At 34.1% G+C, this 22,920-nt stretch overlaps 1 protein-coding gene across 10 annotated transcripts in view; it reads right to left on the bottom strand.

The window, feature by feature from the left end:
* LOC145291276 (protein DOP1A-like) overlaps window positions 1-22,920 on the bottom strand; it is a 284,201-nt gene that overhangs the window by 175,495 nt on the left and 85,786 nt on the right. For all 10 annotated transcript variants that reach the window (XM_080136913.1, XM_080136910.1, XM_080136911.1 and 7 more), the window contains exons 2-7: window positions 20,825-20,990; window positions 18,216-18,568; window positions 17,311-17,500; window positions 15,728-15,956; window positions 10,310-10,944; window positions 711-1,596 (exon numbers count right to left, since the gene is read on the bottom strand). In XM_080136913.1, the coding sequence (XP_079993039.1) occupies window positions 711-1,596; window positions 10,310-10,944; window positions 15,728-15,956; window positions 17,311-17,500; window positions 18,216-18,568; window positions 20,825-20,971 (2,440 nt within the window). In that variant the 5' untranslated portion in view covers window positions 20,972-20,990. The remainder of the gene's footprint in view (window positions 1-710; window positions 1,597-10,309; window positions 10,945-15,727; window positions 15,957-17,310; window positions 17,501-18,215; window positions 18,569-20,824; window positions 20,991-22,920) is intronic.

A 22,920-nucleotide genomic window follows, 5' to 3' on the forward strand; every position in this document is an offset into this window, starting at 1 on the left:
TAAGAAGGATATAACTTTGAATTGATTATTACTTGGAACGTTATCCATTTCACCACAGGTTCATATGGTCATAGGTTACATTGACCAAAATATAGTTCAAATAATACAAATTTACGTTTTTAGTAAAAAAAATTTGTGGTAAATGAAAATCTATTATATAAACAGGAAATTGTCTGTATGTCCGGTTAAAATTCTAAAACTACAAAACAAACATTCATAAAGTTGGCATTTTAATGATCAACGCTGTACCAGATGAATAATATGTACAACTTGGGGAAGAAGAAAAAAATCATTCTTTAACTCTAAACTGATGAAAATTTTGTCAAGATGGAGGGTCTGTTTTCTGGCCATTAATTAAAGGAAATTAACTGATTTTTTTATTTTTTTTTAAGAAATTCATCCATTAAAGTATTTATAAAACAGGTATAATGATGTAACACTGCGACGATGGGAGAGAGATTGGAGCTTGGCTGATAGTGTGGGAAATAATATTAGATTTGAGACTGTTTTTTTAATTCTTTCAAAGGAGAAACTAGTGGTAGATGCACCAGCCCAGGTGTGGCAATAATACGCCATACATGGGTGAATTGTAGCTTTCTAAAAATATAGGATACGGTTATGTGCGAGCCAGTTTAGTTGGTTGGTTCATCTGTCCTGTTTATATTCCTTGTCATACCCAATAAAAAATAATTAAAAAAAATTAGACTTACCTTGCTGGAAAGACTGTTCTAATACCTTGTGATAATCAGTACAGTATACGGGAAAACTTGCAAATTCAACAAGCAATCGACAGGCCCATGTGAAGGCTTCACAAAAGTCCGAACTTAGCTGATGGATGGCAATTTGCAGAGGTGGTCCATTCTCTAGGCTCTGTTTACGAAGGGTTTCGTCCTGGCTGTATATAGACGAGGAACTTCCAATCACAGAATCTTTGTCGGAACATCGTATCAGATCCAATGGCACTGTGATAGAGTCAAGGAACGTTCGGATGCCATTGTCTTCATTGAATACCTTGTGCGATACAAAAATATGGAAAAAGTTTTGGAAGCACTGGACACATGCCTGCATGAGAGTCAGAGGAGCTCCCACCATTTTGTCGGAGGACTTTATCGGAGAATTTTTTATCCTGTTATAAAACGATGCTCTAAGGTTGGCTACGTGATCGATGGTGTCAGCCGGTGTGCGTTTGGATATGTCCATGATCTGGTTTCGACTGGCAGCTTCCCTTGCTCCCCGGAAGAGTTGTGGACTAGAGTGGGTCTCAAAATCGTTTAAGGCACTTGGGTCAGATTCGCTACCACTGTCAGTACTGATGGTATTGTCTATGCTACCAGAGCTATCAGAGAGGTTCCCGTCCTCCACTGTACATTCCTTGTTAGCGCTGTCCCCAGCAATGGAGCTGTCTGAAGTCTTACCCTGCTCGTCTACACCAATCACTGTCATGGACGGCTGAGCACGAGTGAGAATTTTGCCACACAATTTCAAACTAGACACAATCTCATTATTCCTGAGTTTGTCACTAAAATCAATCATGGAGGTGATCATTCTGCGCAACAAGGTTGGTAGAAATTCTGTCTGTGTTTCTAAGTAGGTTTCCTGATGAAAAAAAAGAAAGAAAAATTGATTTTAAAAAGTAATTAAAAATATGAAAAAAAAAAAAATTTTTTTTTAAATATGTGGATCGATCAGTCAAGGGTCATCCAAAGGCTCTTTTTTTATACTGTTAGGTTCAGTCTTTAGTCAAATCATACCAAAGTCTTAAAAAAAAATTTAAAAAAGAAAAATGGTGCTTGATGCCCCTTTGTTAAACACTCAGCATTACAAGGATGAGGATCAAGAATAAGTGGAGTGATCCTGGAATGAAAAGGGAGCCTTTGGGTTTTCATCGACTATGATCGCTTTATACTTCAACTTTACTACACCGAGATGTTTAGCAAGGAGACATTAAGTACCACTTACTTTGCTCCTTTGGTATGATTTGACCAGGGATTGAACCCAGGTCTTTGAACCCATTAGTAAAGAGCAAAAGAAAAAAAAGAAACATTTCAAGGCAAAAAATTCCAACACAGAAAAAAATTCTTTCCCTTTTATCAGAGACATTGTCCATGGAATGTGAGAATTAAATGAAAAAATAAGAGAAAAGCAAAAGTTACAAGGCTGCCAAAAGTAAAGTTCACTTTTTACTCTCTGCTATTCGATAACTGTTGTGTCGTGGAATAACAGTGAAAGTAAGAACAATCAAGTCAAGGTTCGGTTAAGGAACAAGTGTATTAACAATAATGTACAAAGATAGGAAAGCGTGTATATCTGCTGGGCACTCGGCTAGCAGTTGAAGTGCAGTCGCATCTCTCTCACCGGTGTTGGAATTACTAGCGCTATTTATAGTGCTAATCGGTGTAAATTCCTCTGCTCAAGGAAGGCTGGTATAACACCCCCCCCCTTGAAAATATCCAGTCTGGGATTAATAACGTTTTTGTTTTGGGTTCACCCTAATCAATTCTGTTGATTTCCGTTTTCTACTTGATCTTCTGCTCTCCGGAGCTGTCTCTGGTATGGGCACCCGAAAAGTATTAAACACCGTGTCCATGATGTCCTCCTTGGGCGATCTGGTCACCTCACTGTTCGAGTATCTTTTCCGAATTTGGTTAGTGTGACGTTTGTGCATGAAGTCTGGTCCCTTAATCATGTAGACCATGTTGCCTATTTGTTTCTCAACACTGCCGGACTCCCAAAAAGTCTTATTATTTTTGTGAATCTTGTAGAAGACTTTCACCAACTTTATACTGTTTTTTTGTTATCGTTTTTTTTTTTTAGGTTTACCCTATCCTGGTTTGTTAACAACTTGTGAAAAATCGATCTAACCTTGCATCCAAACATAACCTCAGCAGGTGTCTTCGACATTTCGATGTTTGCATTCAAAGTGACTCTGTAAACTTGTAAAAACTCTTGGATTGACTTATCCGTCGGCGACCCACTAGCTTTTTCAGAGCTCTCTTGAATGTGTCAACAAATTTCTCTGTTTGTCCATTACTTCTTGGGTGGTATGGTGGAATGGTTATATGCTCAATTAGATGATCCTCGCAAAAATGTTTAAATTCAGTAGGCATAAATTGCGTTCCATTGTCTGTAACAATGCAGTCTACTACTCCGAACCTAGTTCATACAGGAAGTTGATAGTTACCTCGGATGTGGAATTCTTACATTTTAATACTTCCGGCCATTTAGATAGGCTGTCTACAACAATGAGATACTAAAATCCATCTAGTGCTCCTGCAAAATCTAAATGAATCCTAGACCAAGGTCGGTCCAGTTTTGCCCACGATTCGAATCGAGTCGGAGGAACTTTCACTGCTAATGCGCATCCTCTACACTCACTGATTTTTCATTCTATATCCTTATCCCTGTTTGGCCAATAAACGAAAGACCATATAAGGCTTTTCATTCTTGATATACTTGGATGTCCTACATGGAATTCCTTGACCATTCTTTTCTGTAATGTCACAGGAATTACAACCCTGTCGTTATATAACAGGCCGTTATCGCAAATTGAATAAATTTCTTCATCCGGTCCGTTAATGTTGATCCTTTCTTTCGTGCGTATAATAATTTCGTCCACTTCTGCCTTACTCTTAATCTCATCAAGCATTACTAGAAGTTCTCTTAGTGTGTCACATAACATTTTTTTTTTTTACTTCAACTTCCGCTTGAATGGCTGCTATTACCATATCCTCCAATGGTTCTGTCTGCTTAAGTATTAACCTTGATAACCCGTCTGCATGACCAAATTTTTTAGATGGTACAGTCTATTCGCCTATGTTGTGGTAGTCCCTGTTTCGATATGAAAATCGTTAATAATGGTTTGTGGTCTGTAACAGAAATTGCCTATCATGCAGGAAACAATGAAATTTCTTTACCGCAAATATAATGCTTAGCACCTCTTTTTCAATTTGTGAGTAGTTCGTTTCGGCTGGCAAAAGTGATCAGGATGAATGTGCTATGGGTTTCACTTTTCCATCATCCATTTTGTGTAAAATGCATGCTCCTATGCCATAGGAGCTGGCATTGCTTGCAACTATAATTTCACGCTTGGGATTATAATGTGCCAGAAACAAGTCAGACGTTAAAGTCTCTTTAATTTCTCAAAATGCTTATCACACTCTTGCATTCAGGCCCATTTTTTTGGTCTTTCCTTAACAGTTCATCTAAAGGCGACCTTATTTTATGCATATTTGGCACAAATACATTGTAGTAATTTGCCACCCCTAAGAAACTTTGTAAAGACGCAATATTTTCTGGAGCATGCATATTCTTTATTGCACTCGATCTATCTGGATCCGGCCTTCTTCTGTTTATCAACGATTTGCCCTAAGTATTTTATTTTCTCCATGAAAAATGTACATTTTTCCTGTTTTACTTTAAATCCATAATCCTGGATCCTTTTGAATACTTGCTTTACATGAACTTTGTGTTGTTCTTTGCTAGCGCTTTTCATTAACACATCGTTCAGGTACCCTACTGCAAAATCCAACCCATTTAACATAACGTCCATAATTTGCTGAAAAATCGCAGGTGCGACTTTGACCCCAAAAGGAAGTCTGTTAAACTTGTACAATCCCTTATGGGTATTAATACATAGCAGCTTTGAACATTCCTCATCGATTGGAACTTGTAAGTATGTGTCACTGAAGTCGATTTTAGAAAAATATTTCCCTCAACTCAGTTTCGCAAATATCTCTTCAGGGCTCGGAAGAGGATAATGGTTATCTTGTAATGCCCTGTCGTGAAGTCGGCGCAAACCCAAATCTCCTTACTCTTCTTTTTGATGTAAACCGTTGGTGCAGCCCGCTCACTGTGATCAATTTTTCCGATGACACCCATGTTTTCGAGTCTTTCTAATTCACAGTCTATCTGTTCTATAGCGGCATATGGAACATTTCTTTTCTTTCTGAACATTGGCTGTTCATTTACTTTTACGTCAAATTTTGCTACTGCTTTTGTACACCTTCTCAAACCGCCTGAAAATAAATCTGGGAAATTCTCTTAACTCCCTCTTAAGTTTTTCTGCCTCCACATTCGAATCCTCAACCTTTTGGCAAAATAAGCTTAAAAGCAGATCCCATAGTCTAAACTTTTCGAACAGATCAGTTCCATAAAGGTTGTTTGATTTTCGCATGACAAAAATTCTTGCTGTTCTGGAAAAAAATATTCGTCAATAATTCTCTTTAAAAGGTTATTTTTCCGCCATCGATGCTTCTTGACGTTTTATGTGATTCAATCATAGTGGGTCTCCCAAGCCTCTTCCATTTCTGTACATAATGGAAATGTCAGACCCACTATCAAGCTGTTGCTTTACTTTCTTTTTTAAACATTTTGACCTGTACATAGTTCCGGATATTTTGTTCCTCAGGTTCAATTTTCGTAAGTTTAATGGATGTCTTTCTACCAGATTTTTTTCTACAATGCGATGCTTTATGCCCTTTCTGGTGGCAGTTGCCACATTGTTTGAATTTGTAGGGACACTCATTGTACCAGTGTTTATTTCCACACCTCCAACATGGTCCAGGTGGATCTTTTCCCTGTTTCTTTCTCTGGTTATTTTTTGAAGTCAAATTTTTCTTTTGATGGATCTTTTTAATGTGACACTCCGCTTTCCTCTATGTCACGACTGTCTTGTTTCAACGCAATAAACCATTCACAGTCTTCCGCTAAGTTTTGAAGTTTTAAATTTGGTTTGTTTTCAAGTTTATTTAAAACACGACGCCTGATTTCAGTGTCTATTTAAGACCTGCCCTTGCACAAATATTAAACATTTAAAATTATCTGCTGATAATTCCTCCAGTTTAAAATCGTCGCAATGCTTGTTTACTATACTTGCATAAGTAGTGTAGTCGTCTTCCTCTCTTCTAGTAACATTCATACATTTATATCGACTATGGAAAAGAGCCGTTTTTGCAGAAAACAGTTCTGTAAGTAGCCTAACTGTTTCTTAGAAGCTCAACTCACTGGTCTTTTTTAGGAGAATAAAATTCACAAACTTTGTATGCTCGGCTGTTTCCAACTTCCTTAGCAAAAGCCTAACTTTTTTCACGTCTGACCAAGTACCACAATCTGATATAAAAATATCCTCATATCATCTATAGTACTGGATGAAGTGACATCATCTTCTGAATTATAATTGAAATTTTCAATAGCGGCCCACACAGCTGTTTGAGAAAATGCGTTATGGTTATCGTCCACTTTAGTTAACTATGTCGCCTCCAGAATTTTTCTTTGTTCCTCCTGTGGTTTCATCAATATTTCCTCGAAGCGTTTCTGTTGTTGAAGCATTTTTTCTTCAAATCCTTGTTTAAATCTCTTCTCTTTCTACTTGTTGAATTTGCTGCTTTTTGCAATGCGAGATTTTGCTCTGCCTGGAATTGGAACAATTCCAACAGTGAATCTTTGAATTTCGCATCCATCATACGAATTCAGTTTACAAGTTACGCTTGTATTAAATAAATATTCCTTAGTAAAAAAAAAAATAAAATAAAAAAATAAACCAAGTTTTTTTTCCCAATTCTTTTGTTTGAACAACATTTTAGCAGTCCTTTTATAACTTAATTTGTTGAACGCTATATTTCTAGTCTTACTAGAAACAATCCAGCAAAATAACATTTGTTTAACATTTTTTTTTTATTTGCCTGCGTTTTTACGTAGCAAAAATAAAATCCGTCGCTTTAAATATCCGACGAATTTGTATGGGAAACTTCTTTTACCCACTTTGCTTTTTGCAAAAAATGACCTGATTCTTTATGTGTTTGCTAAGCACAAATGACGTATGCGAATAATTATTTTTCATGGGCTGTCTTTTTTTTTTTTTTTTTTCAAATCCCAGATGCTATCGAAATACTGATAACCTTACACGGTTTTGCTAGTTAGTTTTGGACATTTAACTTTGCAGCAGAAAATTCTTACCATAGGAAAAATGACTTCTGGGGAAGAAAAAAATGAACCATTTTTCCTTTTCTAAAACACTTGGTAAGTGTGTTCAATTATTAAATAAATGACAACATTCGCCTTTTTTGCTGTAGATTTTGGTAGCAAGTTTTTTCCCCCGTCGCCAAATTACTATTGTAGTAATTAATTCGCTATTAATCCTTGCGTATCCAAATATCTGTTGAAATAACGAAGGTGTTCTGCCGTAAAGATTTTACGAATCTTTATTTCAATCACTTTCAGTGATTCTCTGCAGTGATGGTCGTTTCGATTCCTTGTTGCCAATCTGTTGTGTCGTGGAATAACAGTGAAAATAAGAACAATCAAGTCGAGGTTCGGTTAAGGAACAAGTGTATTAACAATAATGTACAAAGATAGGAAAGCATGTATATCTGCTGGGCACTTGGCTAGAAGTTGAAGTGCAGTCGCATCTCTCTCACCGGTGCTGGAATTACTAGCGCTATTTATAGTGCTAATTGGTGTAGATTCCTCTTTTCAAGGAAGGCCGGTATAACAATAACATTTTATATTTTCATTTCCTATATTACTAGCAGTTCAGCCAGGCTTTGCTTAGGCTCTATGTACTGTTCATAACTTGCCCTACGTGTGAATAAATTTTATGTAAGATTTCAAATGTTTAGACCAAAATTTGTCTGTGTAATTTCGTAGAGACTGCAGAGGTCAATTTTTTTAAACTTTTTTTTTTCAATTTTGACCCCTTAGCATTTATTACTTTAAGACTTCAGACAGCTCCAATCAAAATAAAATGTTTGACCCATGTCCAAGTAACCTACATCTAAAATTCCAAGTCTTAAAATTGGCGGAGGAATTTTCTAGAATCTGCAAAAGTCAACTCTTTCAACTTTGACTTTTTGGCAGCCAAATTTTCGCCTCAAAACTGATTAAAATGCTTGCCGCATGTCTGAATACCCGTTATGTATACATTTCAATGTTTAGACCCAAGATTGGCTGAGTAGTTTGCTTGAGACCGCAAAAGTCAAATCTATTGAACTTTGACCCCTTGGAAGCACAAATTTTTGATCCAAATCAATTAAAAAGCTTGTCCTATCTCTAAATACACATTATGTAAAATTTCAAATGTTTAGAGCAGAAATTGGCTGAGTAATTTGGTAGAGACCATAAAGGTCAAATTTTTTTTTAACTGACCCCAATTTTAACTTCTTAACATTTATTTTTTGGGACTTAAATCAAATTAAAATGTTTGATCAACGTCCAAGTAACCTACATTTAAAATTTCAAGCGTTTAGACCCAAAATTGGCAGAAGAGTTTGGTAGAGTTTTCAAAGGTCAAATCATTGAACTTTGACAACCAAATTTCTGTCCAAAAACTGATTAAAAAGATTTTTCAAGATCTCAATACTCCTTATGTCAAATCTCGAGTCTCTAGACCGAAAATTACCAGAGTTATTATGTAGGGAAATGTACACAGACACACACAGACATTTTCATATTATAGATATATAGATGTGAAAATGGGGAGGGGGAAATGTGTCTGTAAGTCATAGGCATGACTTTAGAGTACATCTAATGGTGAGACCCTAACTTGGGAATTTTGATGAATATGAAGTCACTTTTTAATTATCAAGTGATAGTAGCTGTCAGGGTTCCACCTAAGAGTTACATAGAACTTATCTCAAGCACAGCACCAAACTGCTTCAGATACCCTTCAGTAAGGTGTTAACCTCTACCCTACCTCAAAATCCATTTTTCCTGCCCCTTTTAAACTATTATTTCCTAACTATCAACTAATGAAGCCCCTTCCCTTTAGATCATTCAGTGTATGACACAAAACTGTATCCAGTGGTGAGACCCCAATTTGGGATCTTTGGGAAATGTGGTGTGCCCTCTTAGTTACCACTACTGCCAAGTCTACTCTGACTTAGAGTGATAGTAGGTGTTAAATAGAAAAAAAAATTGATCTGCAATTTCAAGGAAGAAAACTTTGAAAAATTGCAGATGATGATTTCACTTTAATTTTATACAAAAATGTCTCCACTAACAGTTTTCTTAGTCAAAACAAGCTGCACATGCATGCACCCCCCCCCTCTGGTGCTGCATGTGAGATGACACCACAAAAAAATAGTGAAGAAATCATGAATGTGAGAAGTGTGAAGGGCCAACGTTGCCTTCACATTTTCGCCAAGTTTCAGAAAAATCTAATGGATGGGGCAAAAATTATGGGATAAAAAGTGTCAACTTTGGGACATTTCTGACCTCTTTTGAACTCCTGGGAATGCCGAATCCCAGACAAACAGTGCAGTTTCATGCCTTAAGACATGTATATTTGAATTCAGCACTATGGAAAGCCACTATATAGACATACATATCAAGTTTTTGAGTAATATGAAAAAAGAGCTCCAAAAACGCATGTTTTTTAACCTCAAAAGTCTCAGAGGGATGCAAACCAGAATTTTGCCAGGGTCACCCATACTGAATTTATATTAAGAACAATGGCCTCCACATTTTGGTCAAGTTTCAGGAAAATCTAACAGATGGATCAAATGCTATAGGGCAAAAAGTGTCATTTTGGGGCATTTTGACCCCTTTTGAGCCCCTGGGGACGCTGAATCCCAGTATAAATGGATAACTGCAGTTTCGCACATGTGTATATTTGAGTTGACCACCGTGAAAAGACACTATATAGTCAGACATATCAAGTTTTTGTTGAGAAATATGAAAAAAGAGCCACAAAAAGGAGCGTTTTTAGCAATAAAAGTCTTCCGGGACGCAAACCAGAATTTTGCCAGGGTCACCATACTGGATTTATATTAAAAACGATGGCCTCCACATTTTGGCCAAGTTTTAAAGAAAAATCTAATGGATGGATCAAAAGTTACAAGGCAAAACGTGTCATTTTGGGACATTTTTTACCTCTTTAGCCCCTGGGGACACAACAGGAACTTTGTCAACAAAATATTTTTTTACTGTGCACATCTATTTAATAAAATACAATTTGTGGCAAAATTTCAGGAAAAACTAATGGACGGTTAGCTGGCAATCATCTGGAATAACCGATGCACGGATGCCACTGAAAACATAGGTCCGTCTCCGATAAATCGGGGGACCAAAAAGTATTTTCAAAAGGAAACCAAAGCAAAATAAAATGTATTTGTGTCAATAACATGGTGAAAAACTCACATCCTTGATATATCGATAAAATTTTGGGACTAAATATTGTTCAATCTTAAGTTGAAATCCAGTTACAACCAAACACAGATGAAGAACTAATAACATTTAACTTCAGAAATAGAATATCAAAAATACTTAATAGTATATAGACAAGGGAAAAAAAAAAATAATTCCGTTTACTTACTAAAGAGATAATATCCAAGAGAAAGTTACTTAATTCACACAATTCCACAAAGTCTGGCATATCAGAAGTGCCTTCAAGAGACGACTGTCTATCAATAATCACCCGTTTAACCTGCTTCTGGCAGGCCGTCTCAAACATCCGGCCAATGAAATCCCAGATAAAAAATGGCTCAAATGCATTGAACAATAAATTTGCAGTCTTTAGTAATTCATTCACAATCTTCTCATCTCGTCGAAACATTGATTCACGCCGTTTCTGAATAGATTCTCCTCTCCTCGGATGATGATAGTGATGACCTGTTGGACTATTGGAACTAGCTTCAGCCAGTTTACATTCCCTGTGGAGACTCCGGAATATTGCCCAGAGGACATTTTCCAAGATGACTGGTCCGATTTCCGGTTTGTCAAGCAAGCTAATGAGAATGCGAAATGGCTGAAGGATGGAAGCTTTTCCAGTTGGTTCATCCCCGCTATAGTCTGGAATGCAAGAACTTTCATAAAGCCTTGATTTAAGAGCTGCAACCAAAAGTTCTTTGGAGAAAGTGTGGAAGTAGGATTGGTCCAACTCGGCAGATACAGAACTATCTGTGCTACTGTTGAGCGAATTGGAATGCCTCTGCTGGGCCTCAACTGCACCTGGAAAAATAAATAAAAAACACATCAGAAAAAGAAAAAGTAAACACTTTCTGCTACAGCCAGAGAATTTTTAAAACAATAATCATAAAATGATCAAATTTGGCTTTTTCTTTACATAATATATATATAAAAAAAAAAAAAAGAACTTTTCTTGAGAAAAAAAAAATATATATATATACTAGCAAAAGTACCCGTCGTTGACTGGGTTCAAAAACAGCCTACAGAAAATGGACTGATTTATGAAAGTATGATAGGTTACGAAAAGGCAGGGTTGTAAAGAGATAGCTTCGAATTTGGGGGTATCAAAACCAAAGCAAAATATGATGAAAGTCAAAATAAAATAGATAAACCTCATAATTTATTATACCATACCTGTTCACACTGAAACACTTATCACAATATTCTGCAGATCTATATTAAAAAACCTTGTTAAACTTTGTGACATATTTCCATTCTATGGAGGTCAGGCGCGAACGAACACCCAATAATTTTATTATATCATATTTCTTCAAACTGAAGCATAATTATCAAAGTATACTTATGCAGATAGATATGAAAAGTCCTCATTAAAGTTTGTGCGTTTTTTAAATTTTAAATTTTTTTATTTCCATACTTTGTGGACCAGGTGCAAATGGAGACCCCACAATTTTAATGAACCACCGTTCCGCCAGATCAAACATACCCATTCCTGTGTCTCGATACATCTATCAGTTTTTTAAAATAGTCAACCATATAGGAGCCTATTCGTGACCAGACACACACACACAGCTTTATATTATAAAAAATATAAATATTATATTGTATTTAAATGAAGATATTCATTCATTTATATATATATTTTTTTTACAATACTGATAACCCAAAATACTCGATTCTTCTTTTTATAGAAGAACTAGCAATCGGTGCCCGGCGTTGCCCAGGTGTTTTGAAGTGTATGCTGAGGAAAAAAAACGGTAAATTTTTTTAAACTTTGACCCCTATTATGACCTCTTAACATTTATTGTTTAGGGATCAAGTAAAGTCAATAAGTTAGATCCATGTCCAAGGAATCTATATATAAAATATCACGTGTTCAGACCTTAAATTGTAGGAGGAGTTTGGTAGAGTTCTCAAAGGTCTAATTGTTGAATATTGACCACTTAATCGCCAAATTTTTGTCGAAAACCTATCACATCGATTTTCCCAAATCTCAGTACCCTGTATATCAAATTTCGAATCTGTAGGCTTAAAATTGACAGTTTTAGCGCAGGAAAATGCACACAGACACACAGACACACAGAGATACTATCACTTATACATATATATAAACATAAACATCATATATATAAGGATAATAGTACGTCATATATTAAACAAAAGACCATTATTTACTGAAGTGAAAGGAAAACCCGGGGGAACTTTACCCAAAAATAAATCTATATTTTTTGTGTGTATTGATAGTCTGGTACTTATACAGTTTAGTGACGACATTAAAAAATGGAAATATTGAAAAAAAAATTTATTGTACGTAACTGTTATAGACTGAAGTTCTCCGAAAAAAAATTTCACTTCATTTGATCAAGTAGTTTTTTTTTTACAGCGAAAAACAATGATTTGTCACGGCTACGTCAACGTGGCCATTTTGGAAATGTTATTGCAGGCCCAGGAGTTCCCCAAGGGCAGGTAACTGCCGTACATAGCAGAATACCTCCAGTTTAGGCCAATCTAGCCCCCCCCCCCCCAGAATGAGATTTTTTTTTTTTTTTTTGCGAAGACAGATGCCATTTTTGGGGTGTTTTTTTTTTTCTAATTTGTAACAGACGTAAATAAACGAAGTTTCGAAGTTATCCATGCATGTCCAACTGAGCATGTTTCGAAAATAATCTCGTATAAAAATTCTTCAATTCTTTGCATTCTTCAATTTCTTTGCATATTCAATAGTATTCTTATTTATAAAAAAAAAAATACGCAAAAAAATTGCAGATTAAAAAAAAAAAAAAAAAAAACGTAAAAAAATTTCAGATGTGTTGTGCGCATCTCAATATGGCGAGAAAAAAAAAGGCTCGATTGCGAAATTTGGGCTAAAATGGAGGTATTCTGCTAGGTACATTTCCAAAATGGCCACGTTGACGTCGTCGTGATAAATAATTGTTTTTCGCTGTAAGAATTTTTTTTCGGAGAACTTCAGTCTATAACAGTTACGGACAATAAAATTTTTTTTCAATATTTCCATTTTTTAATGTCGTCACTAAACTGTATAAGTATTGATAGTCTTATCAACACCCCTTTTTTCTATTTATTTATAAAGAAAATACAACTTTATACAAATTCCCTATTAGTTTTTTTTTCGGTTCTCTTATACGATGATCATCTTTATTTAACTATTACGTGTAATTATATTCATACAGATATTCTATATGATTTATATTTGCGTAATATTTGCGTAGAAATGAAGAAAATCAAATTTACTGTGTATTTATCGTGTTGCCATAACAACGTGACGTAGCCAAGGACGGTAGTGGACGTGAGTGTGTGTGCGTGTGTGCGCGTGTTTTCGTGCGGTAATGTTTGTAGTAGTAGTAGTACTAATAATCTCTCCAGCGTTTGCTTTCTTGTGTTAATGGCGGACGTTGAGTCAGAGGTTGGATTGTGATGTCTGTAACTTTCGTATTTTTCTAATTTGTAAATGGAAAGTTAGAAAAAAATTAAACCCTTCCAAGATGGACAATAAATAAGACCAAAATATTTTATGGTAAAGTTAAGAGCGTAAGATATATACTTTTTTAGGAGATGTGATTATTGGATTAACCAATCAGAAATCGTCTGTGGCACACACATCTCTGTTTTTATAGATATATAGATATTGCTTTAAGGGGAGATAATCATTTCCGCCAACCATGGGGAAATGTGTGTGTGTGTGTGTGTGTGTGTGTGTGTGTGTGTGTGTGCGTGTGCGTGTGCGTGTGTGTATATATAAACATAGTCATTCAGCTTTATATTATAGATATATATTCAGTAAATTTACAATAGGTTTTTCTTATCTTTTTTTTATTGTAGTTTTTTTTTTTTTTTTTCAGTTTGTTTTGAAATTTGTCTGCGTTTGTTACTTTGCTCGACTTAATCCAGTTACTGCCGGTCGAGCCTGCATCATAATTGACAGAAAATCTTGAGGATCCGGGTCAATTTTAATTAAAAAACAATAACTGCTTACATTTTTTTGTCTATTTCAATGATAAGCAATGTCATCTACCTAATTGTCATGTCACAATTAGTAAGTCTTTCATGATTCAATGAAAAAATCATTTTGGCTATGTTTGTTTTGTCACATAACATGTGACACAAATACAAGAGAAAGACTATTTTTTTAATAATTAATTTTCTTTTCAAATTTGCCATAGATTCATTATTGATAAAACACTATACTTTTATACAAAAAGAAAATCAGCTAATTTTCGTAATTTACGAGATTTTCCAGTTCGTGTTCACATACATGTTCATAGTAAAATTAAACCCACATGTTTTCCCCTCTCAACCTCAGGAAGAACGGCCAGCAAACGTGCACTGAATGGTTTCAATGGATATACCATTTTAATTAAAGCTGTTGCACTCCACAATTTGCTTGGCATTTGCAATAACCATTAACAAGGTTCAGGGATAATTTTTACATTTGTGTGACTTGCATTTACACCCTGATTGCTTCTCACATGAACAAGTATATGTTTCATGTTCTACAGTCGGCAAATCAGACAATCTTTATATCTGCACAGAAAAAGGAACACCTTATACGTATATTGTGTGTCCGTAAGTATAGAGAACATAAACATAACATTGTTTTTTTTGTTTGTGTTCCATTTAAACAAACTAAGCCACAGCAACGCATGGCCAGATACAGCTAGTGTGTGTGTGCATATATATATATATATATATATATATATATATATATATATATATATATATATATATATTTTACTAGAAAAATACCTGGCCCAGAACAGGTAATATTAATCTCTCAAACAGAACAGTTTTTCACCGATTCTATGTTCAATTACAAAAAATTAAAGTAAGATATAATGATACCAAACCTTATGTTTAGAACACTTATTCCAGTTTTCACATATTTAAGGTATATAGGTTTGATTGCTGTAAATTATTTATTTTTTTTTTTTCCTCAGCCGTTTCTAAATTTTTGATGTGAGGATTGATAATTTAGATTAGACTTCTCATTCTTAATGTTATTTACACAATATTTCAGACAATGTAATCTCCAACCTTCTTCAGGTGTATCTTGTTGAACTCTGGGAATCTTTCAGTTAAACTCTGGAATCTATATGGAATTTTGAACATAACCTTTTATTAAATCCACAGGGGTAACAGCCATGACCAGATAGATGTCTTAAATAATTTGTACTAGTATTCATAATATCGCCCACATTGAGTATCAAACCTTCAACCTCCAGAAGAGCGTCATTTAGAACTGAATTTTACCTAGTACTTTAACTGTTACAGAACGAGAGCATTTTAACCACACGGATTAAATTAAGGGTTCTGTTCGAAATTTTGCGCAGATTCCCCGTTTGAACAAAATACACCTTAAGGAAATTGAAAAGTTACATCGGTCAAAAGGGTTAAGATTCCTCAACTGTTCTCAAGAGTTCTTTATATTCTGGGTTGTATCTGGATATCTGTGTCAAATTTGGTCAACATCTAATGAGAAATGTTTATTTGAAGACAAACTTCGACACTTATTATAAGATTCCTTGGAGAGAAGAGAGAAAAGATGGGTTTAATTAGTAAAGATACATACCAATAAGAGGCAATCCATTACAATCTGTTCCTAACATCCAAGCATATAAGCGACGATTAAGAGACATGTCTCTGCGCAATATCACAGTAATTGCTGCCTTTACAATTTTCAACATATCAGGCTTGGTCAGTTGGCCATTGTGCATAGGGAACGCTGCCAGAAGAAAATCAAGCATGCTTCGTTGCACAAGCACACTGTTGTCTTGGACAGCTGCACATGCAGACTGCACCTAGAAACAAAAAAAAGAATTCATACAGTAGATGCTAACAAATAATTCATACAGTAGATGCTAACAAATAGTTGAAAATAGTTATACATAAAAAATGTGTACAGAAATTTACAAAGTTTTATTGCAGTGTAGACATACACTCAGCAACATGTTTAATAGTTTGCATAGTTGCAATACTGTGCAAATTTTTTTTTTTAATGGAAATCGCTTCAGACAAGTCATGAAGCCACTTGATGTAAGGAACTAAAAAGTATACTAAGTCAATGTCTAAAACTAACTAACAATAAGTGTTATGTAGATGAATTCCAAGCTAGAAAACGAGATAGAATGGGGGGGGGGTGCTTTGGGAAATGTAGGGTGCCTTCTTAGTTACCATTACTCCCAGGTTTGACCCAAAGTGATAATATGCGTTAAATAGAAATCATCGTTTGACTGTTTACAAAAAAATAAATAATTCATGAAATGTGAGGACTAAAGGATAAGATAAGAGAAGTGAGAGTCACAAGGCTGCTGAAAATAAATCCAAGGTTTACTTTTTCACTTTCCTCAAATTAAGATGAGGCTTGTTGTGAGTGAGAAATATTTAGCGAAAAGAAAAGAACACAAGAAATTGAAAAAATGTTCTACAGTTTTTGACTATCCAATCTAGAATTTAGTTTTCTACTCAAGAAAAGTTAGCATCTCTTTAAACAAGAGTTCATGCTGAGCAAAGAAGTTTAAAAAAATTTAAAAAAAAAAAAAAAAGAAAAAAAAAAGGGTACTACACATTCTCTACCGTAGTCTGCTAGACAGAACTTCCTAGATTGTTTTCATGTCCATAGATTGGGAGCAGATTAGTGTTTTCAAGTGGGTGTGTATATATATATATATATATATATATATATATATAAAAATCTATACTGAACTTTTGGAAAAGCAACATCACTTAATGAAGTAACTACTAGTTGTCTATAACTGGTTGACTGAAACCTAAATTGCTATATAAAAATAAGTATATCTTGCTCCATTTTGTATTGAACACGCTTGTATAACCCTCGTTATAATTTATCCTTTGAATATTCTTAACTTCGAATAATATATATATATTCAAGCAAATGGACAGCGGGCAGGGTTCAGCTTTTGATTTTCTGAGATCTGATAGTTATTTAGTTATTTGGCTTTCATAGTGAGTTGAGGTTTATGTGCCTCTTTAAGCAAAATGGGCCTTGAATTCTAAGTTAAGGGATTGTCTAATTTGCAAGTTTCTTCAGTAGAAAAAAAAAACAATATTACTACAAAAATAATATATATATATATATATATATATCTCAAACAATCATAAAAGGTAGATGGCGAAATAATGAGGAATACCTACCATCAGATCAATATTGTGACCCATCATGTATAGTTGATCTTCCATTGTTTGTTTTTTATTATAATGTGCAACGAGAAAAGTGATGGCCTGAAGACGGATAGCAGGAAAGGAAAAGATACATTCCCAAACACACGTGTAGAAGTAACTACGTTCGGCTACTTCACTAAATTCTTCTAGCAATGAATTTGTTCTGAAAATATACAAACAAAACAATATTAAAAAAAATTTTCTACCTAAAAAAATAAAATAACTTTAAAAATGGACACAAAAATTTCAAATATTTAAATAATTGAAAGAATGTTAATTTATGATTTTTTGTTTACAGGAATTAGCATCTTTTTTTTTTAACATGCTGCCCAAATATTAGGTTTGATGCAGAAATCAAATTGTTGGCTAGTTTTTTAATGTTAAAGTTGTATTTTTTATCTCCTTATATCAAGTGGCTTTATGCTTTGTCTGAAATGATTTTCATTTAAAAAATAAATGCTCATTTCAAAACTAAAGCCACATTAATTAGAATCTTGCTGATTTTTAGGGGAGGCTTGCTACACCCCCCTCCCATAAAGACCAATGCGTATTTATTTACATATACATATGTACTTTCTTACTATATAAGTAAAAACATGCCAGACAAAAGTATTTCAAGTTTTTAGGAGAAAGGAGAAAACAAACAGCAAGTTCAACATTGCCTGAAATTAATTTGGAAAGAAATTCTTCACTATTTCATGAGATGCTTTCATTTTTTTTTTTTTGCCATTTCTTTCTAACTGATTGATAGACATTTTTTTTATAATTTTCCAGTTGAAACGTTTTCTTTCTAATTTCTGAATTTAACTGATTGAAGTTATTTTGTATGGAGAAAAGTGTGAATAATAAGGGTGTACAATCGTGTTAAAACAACTTACCTGCCAGAAAATTCTGATCCTTCTTCAAGACCAGGCAACAGACCCAAGAGAAGTCCATTAAGGCCCGGTTTGATGTGCTTCCCTAACATGACAAAATGGCGCTCATAAAGATCAAGGAGCACAGGTTTCACATTCATAGCAGCATGACCCATCAATGGAAACAGACCAGCAGTGTAAATGAATAAATCTTGTGAGAGACGGCCAGGACCAATACTCTTGAAGATGATATCATACGTTTCCAAAGCTTTGAGGTGCACACCACTTGGGAGATTCGGATGAAGACACTGGGCCAGACGCTTCCCTATAGTAACTCGTTTTGGAATCACAACATATCTCATGTTAGACAACAGCACCTGATTAAAGAAAAAAAATCATTTAAAAAAAGAAAAAAAAAATTTAAATCAAAATACGGAGAAGCAGAGAAGGCCTCAATTCCAAAGGTTAGAAAAAAAAAAAAAAAAAGTGGAGATAAAAAAAAAAAATGTACTTTTGAAACTATTCAGTTTTCCTTCTGCTAAACTAATTTGTGTGTGTGTTTGTGAAATAGCACTAATCCTATTCAGGTTTAACAAGCTTCCTCCATGGTAGGAATTTCCATGAGAGTATGAAATTCACAAAGGGTCCTCAGTCACGTATATCCCCATTAGGGGAGATAATGACATTAAGTTTTGCAGCACTTGCAGGGAGGTGTCGACATCCTCCTACATAAAGCGCCTGGAATTCCCAAATTGGTCACTCATTTTAGTAATGACCAGGCTCAACATTGCTTAACTTCAGTGATCTGACAAGAACCGGTGTATCAACATGATTATGCCATACAAGTTGGTGAAAAGATATGTGAATTTATATTTTCTGAAGGTTGTTAATGATAATGATAAATATTAGTGCATACATTCTTTCATTTAAGCATAACATAATTCTACTGTTTAGGTTTTAATAAAGACAGTTTCAAATACTCTTAAATTTTTAAATTAGTTTCATGTTATGAACTAAAATGTCTTAGATCAAAGAGGAGCAAGTTTTAATGCTAGTATACATATATAATAGATGACGAGAATATTGGAAATAGTATTCCAATGAGATTGGGAGATAAATATACAAACAAACCAACTCATGTGTTCATCAATGTTTCATCTTTATTGCATTCATCCAGAGAAAGTCTCACAATAAAGATGAAACGTCGATGAACATATAACTTGGTTTGTTCTTTTTTTATTTCTCCCTCTATATATATATATATATATATATATATATATATATATATATATATATATATATATATACACACACACACATCTCCAGGCTTGAGATATTCAAAAGTAGGAACTAATGAACTCAACGGGGTTAATAGATAGTGCTCAATAACAAGAGCAAAATAGGTTGATTATTATTTATTGAAAGGTAAACAGTTACATTTGGTTGCTACAAACAACCATCTGTTTCAGTCAGTGAGACTTGGTCAGGCGACACTGAACCATTCGACACTATAGAAAAAAAAAAAAAAGAACAATTTTCCTTTTTTTTTTCTATAGCATTGAATGATTCAGGGTTTCCCGATGAAGTCTCTCTGACTGAAACAGATGGCTGTTTGTAGCGACCAAATGTAACTGTTTACCTTTAAATAAATAATAATCAACCCATATATATATATATATATATATATATAAGTAGTAGAAATTTCTGTTGGATTACTGTATCACTTTTACTCATACCATTCATATTTTGAGTATTTTATTATATATATATATATGTAAAATGATTATTTCTGTTTAAATTCCTAGGGATATGAACTAAATTCAACATATTGAAAACTTAGCAATTGCACAAGTCAACTTACTGCTAGAAAATTCACAATTACTAAAGAGAACAGTGACAAAAAAAAATTTTAACTTAAACAGAAAATGGAGATCATCAGCGGTTCATATTACAATTAAATAAGTTCAAATGTATTGAACTGAAAAAAACTATTTGTTCAGTTTAATTATATATATATATATACACACACACACATTTCCCCATGGTTGGCAGAAATGATTATCTCCCCTTAAAGCAATATTCTATAAAAAGAAGAATTGAGTATTTTGGGTTATCAGTATTGTAAAAAAAAATATATATAAATGAATGAATATTTTCATTTAAATACAATATAATTTTTCTCTCTGCCACAAACAGTGTCACATCTAGATCAGTAGAGAAGTGGAGGTTCCAAGTTATATCTAGCCAAACTGAAGAGCTGTGTCTGTCTATAATATGTATAAGTGCTTAAGGAAAGATTAAATACTATTACTGCTATTTTTAACCTAGAGGCATTGTGTTTTAGTATTCAGCTGTATGACCAGTTGAGCTTCCACAGGAAACTCAAGACAGAAGTCTAGAAAGTTGGTTTATAAGAAGGTTGAAACATTCCATTCTGTTTAGATGGGTAAATTAATTCTCTGCATTGTAATTAGTTGCTAGTACATATGTGGATAATCTATTATATAAATATTGCTTCAGCTAAGCAAGAATTTTTTATCACCTACTTTGAGTCCTTTATGCCGACAAGTGTCAATTTGACTGTTCAAGAGAGATTTCTTATAAAACTCTAAAAGCATACAGCTTAAACTTACCTTATTCAGTTTTCCTAGGGCAGAAATAAGATCTGCCCATTCACTGGTTGTTTCAAAACTTTTCAATGCTTTATCTACCTGGGAGATGTATGAGCGATATTTTGAATCGCTGAGGAGTTCACACTCCTCCACTGTAAGCATACTCATGATGAAATAGTTTTATGATCTGAAAAATAAAAAATATATAATAAATAACAATTGAAACTGAAAAACAAATGTTAAATGCATAAAATGTGTGTGTGTGATCTTGTTTCTTTGTGTGAGGAACGGTCTCAACTAACTACTGTCTACTTTCGGTCTACAGACTTGAAACTTGATATATGGGATTTTTATTTTTACCTGTGGAACAAATTCAATTTAGTTTTTAATCGATAAAAATAGCTGCTTAGGCATCAAAATTGGGGAGGGGGGGAGGAATTGGAACTTGCTAGGTGCAAGTTGACTAAACCTGTATTTTCTATACATGCACAAATATACATTTATATGGTAAAGTTGGTTAATTTTTATAAGTTCTGATAGCCATCTGTTCTTATTTCAAATAATAACGAATAAAGCTGGAGAGCTTTATGTTTTGATTTCGATTTTAGCTGATAGAACCCAAGACATTCTTTTTTCCTTAACTTTTGAAATCACTATATATTGGGTCTATAATAAATACGAGGCTGCAGGAATTAAAATATCATATTTAAACATATTTTACAACCAGATAACATAAGGTGGCCTGTTAGTCTTATAGAAAGAAAAGTCATGACCGTGTTACTTGAGTGTCAGGCTAAAAATCAGAAACTACAGAAGATACACTTGTAAATCTTGCATCATTGACTTACTGTGACCCTGCAAAGATGATTACAATAGCAATAATAAAAAATAACATAATATCTATTCTTTTGGTCACCAGGGACCAAATTAATGCACAAGTAATATTATTATTATTATTATTACCATCATTACTTCTTGATTTTAATTCTTGTGTCAAAATAAAAACTTAAATTAGATCAGTCAGGGTTTTTGCTCAGAGATATCAAAGCCCTCCTACATACAGAGCCTAGTATTGTCAAATGGTCACTTATCTGGTACTGATCAAACTCAACATTGCTTAGGTTTGGTAATCTAATTAGAACCGGTGTCTCAATGTGATTATGCCCTACTTATTATATAGAACTAGTTTCCAGAAAGAAAGAGCGGAAACTAGAGGGGAAGGAATTAAACCTTTTTCTTTCATTTAATCTATATAAATAAGACAGTAGATGTGTGTCTATCTGTGCAAATATTTAACCGATAAACTCTTAAACTACTGGTCACATAACACTGAAATGAACAGGAAATAGTAATCATACACCAAGGATGGTTTATAATGAGTAAAATCTTTGTTTGGATGGATGACTAATGTATACAGACATATCGGCAAATTAAAATGCGAAATGTTTATTTCAACTTGCGTGGCCAAACTCAATTCATTTCTTCAAGTTGTTTCATTAAATCTTTCTTACCTAGCTCTGGATTGCTACATCAGTATATGTGGCTGGAGCGCTGAATGTTTTGGTTTCGATTCTAGCTAATGGCACCCAAGTCATTTTTTTTTTTTTTTATTAACTTGAAATCACTACTTTATATTAGGTACAATATTTAATAGAGAATTGGCTCTGTAATAATAAATATGATGAATTAAAATCCCGCAAGTTGGAACACTCATAGCATACCGTTAGTTCTAATATATTTTGTTATTTATGCCACCCCCATCCCCGGGGGAAGGGTTGTTATAGAAATGGATTTACATTTTTAATTTCTAACATCTGTTGCAAATTTAAAAAAAAAAAAAAAAAAAACGGTTCGAAAATTATGCATATTCTTAACATAATCATGTTTATAACATGACACCCCCCCTCCCCCACGAATTCTGTTGGTATAATTTTACACTTTTCTGCGATCAGCTGGTTAATATTTAGCCACTCCCAGATATTTTCCAGCTGGAAGTAGTTATGGCTGCAATTAATTGGAATGGAATTGAGGGGGGGGGGATGACATGAATAAGAGAGGTATACACACAAATTCTGCTCAAAGAATAAAGGGAGAACATCTATTTTCGTAATTTTTTC

Source organism: Euprymna scolopes, chromosome 12 (genome assembly GCF_053919585.1).
Source record: "Euprymna scolopes isolate OS-2025 chromosome 12, ASM5391958v1, whole genome shotgun sequence".
NCBI classification, from domain to species: Eukaryota; Metazoa; Mollusca; class Cephalopoda; order Sepiida; family Sepiolidae; genus Euprymna; species Euprymna scolopes.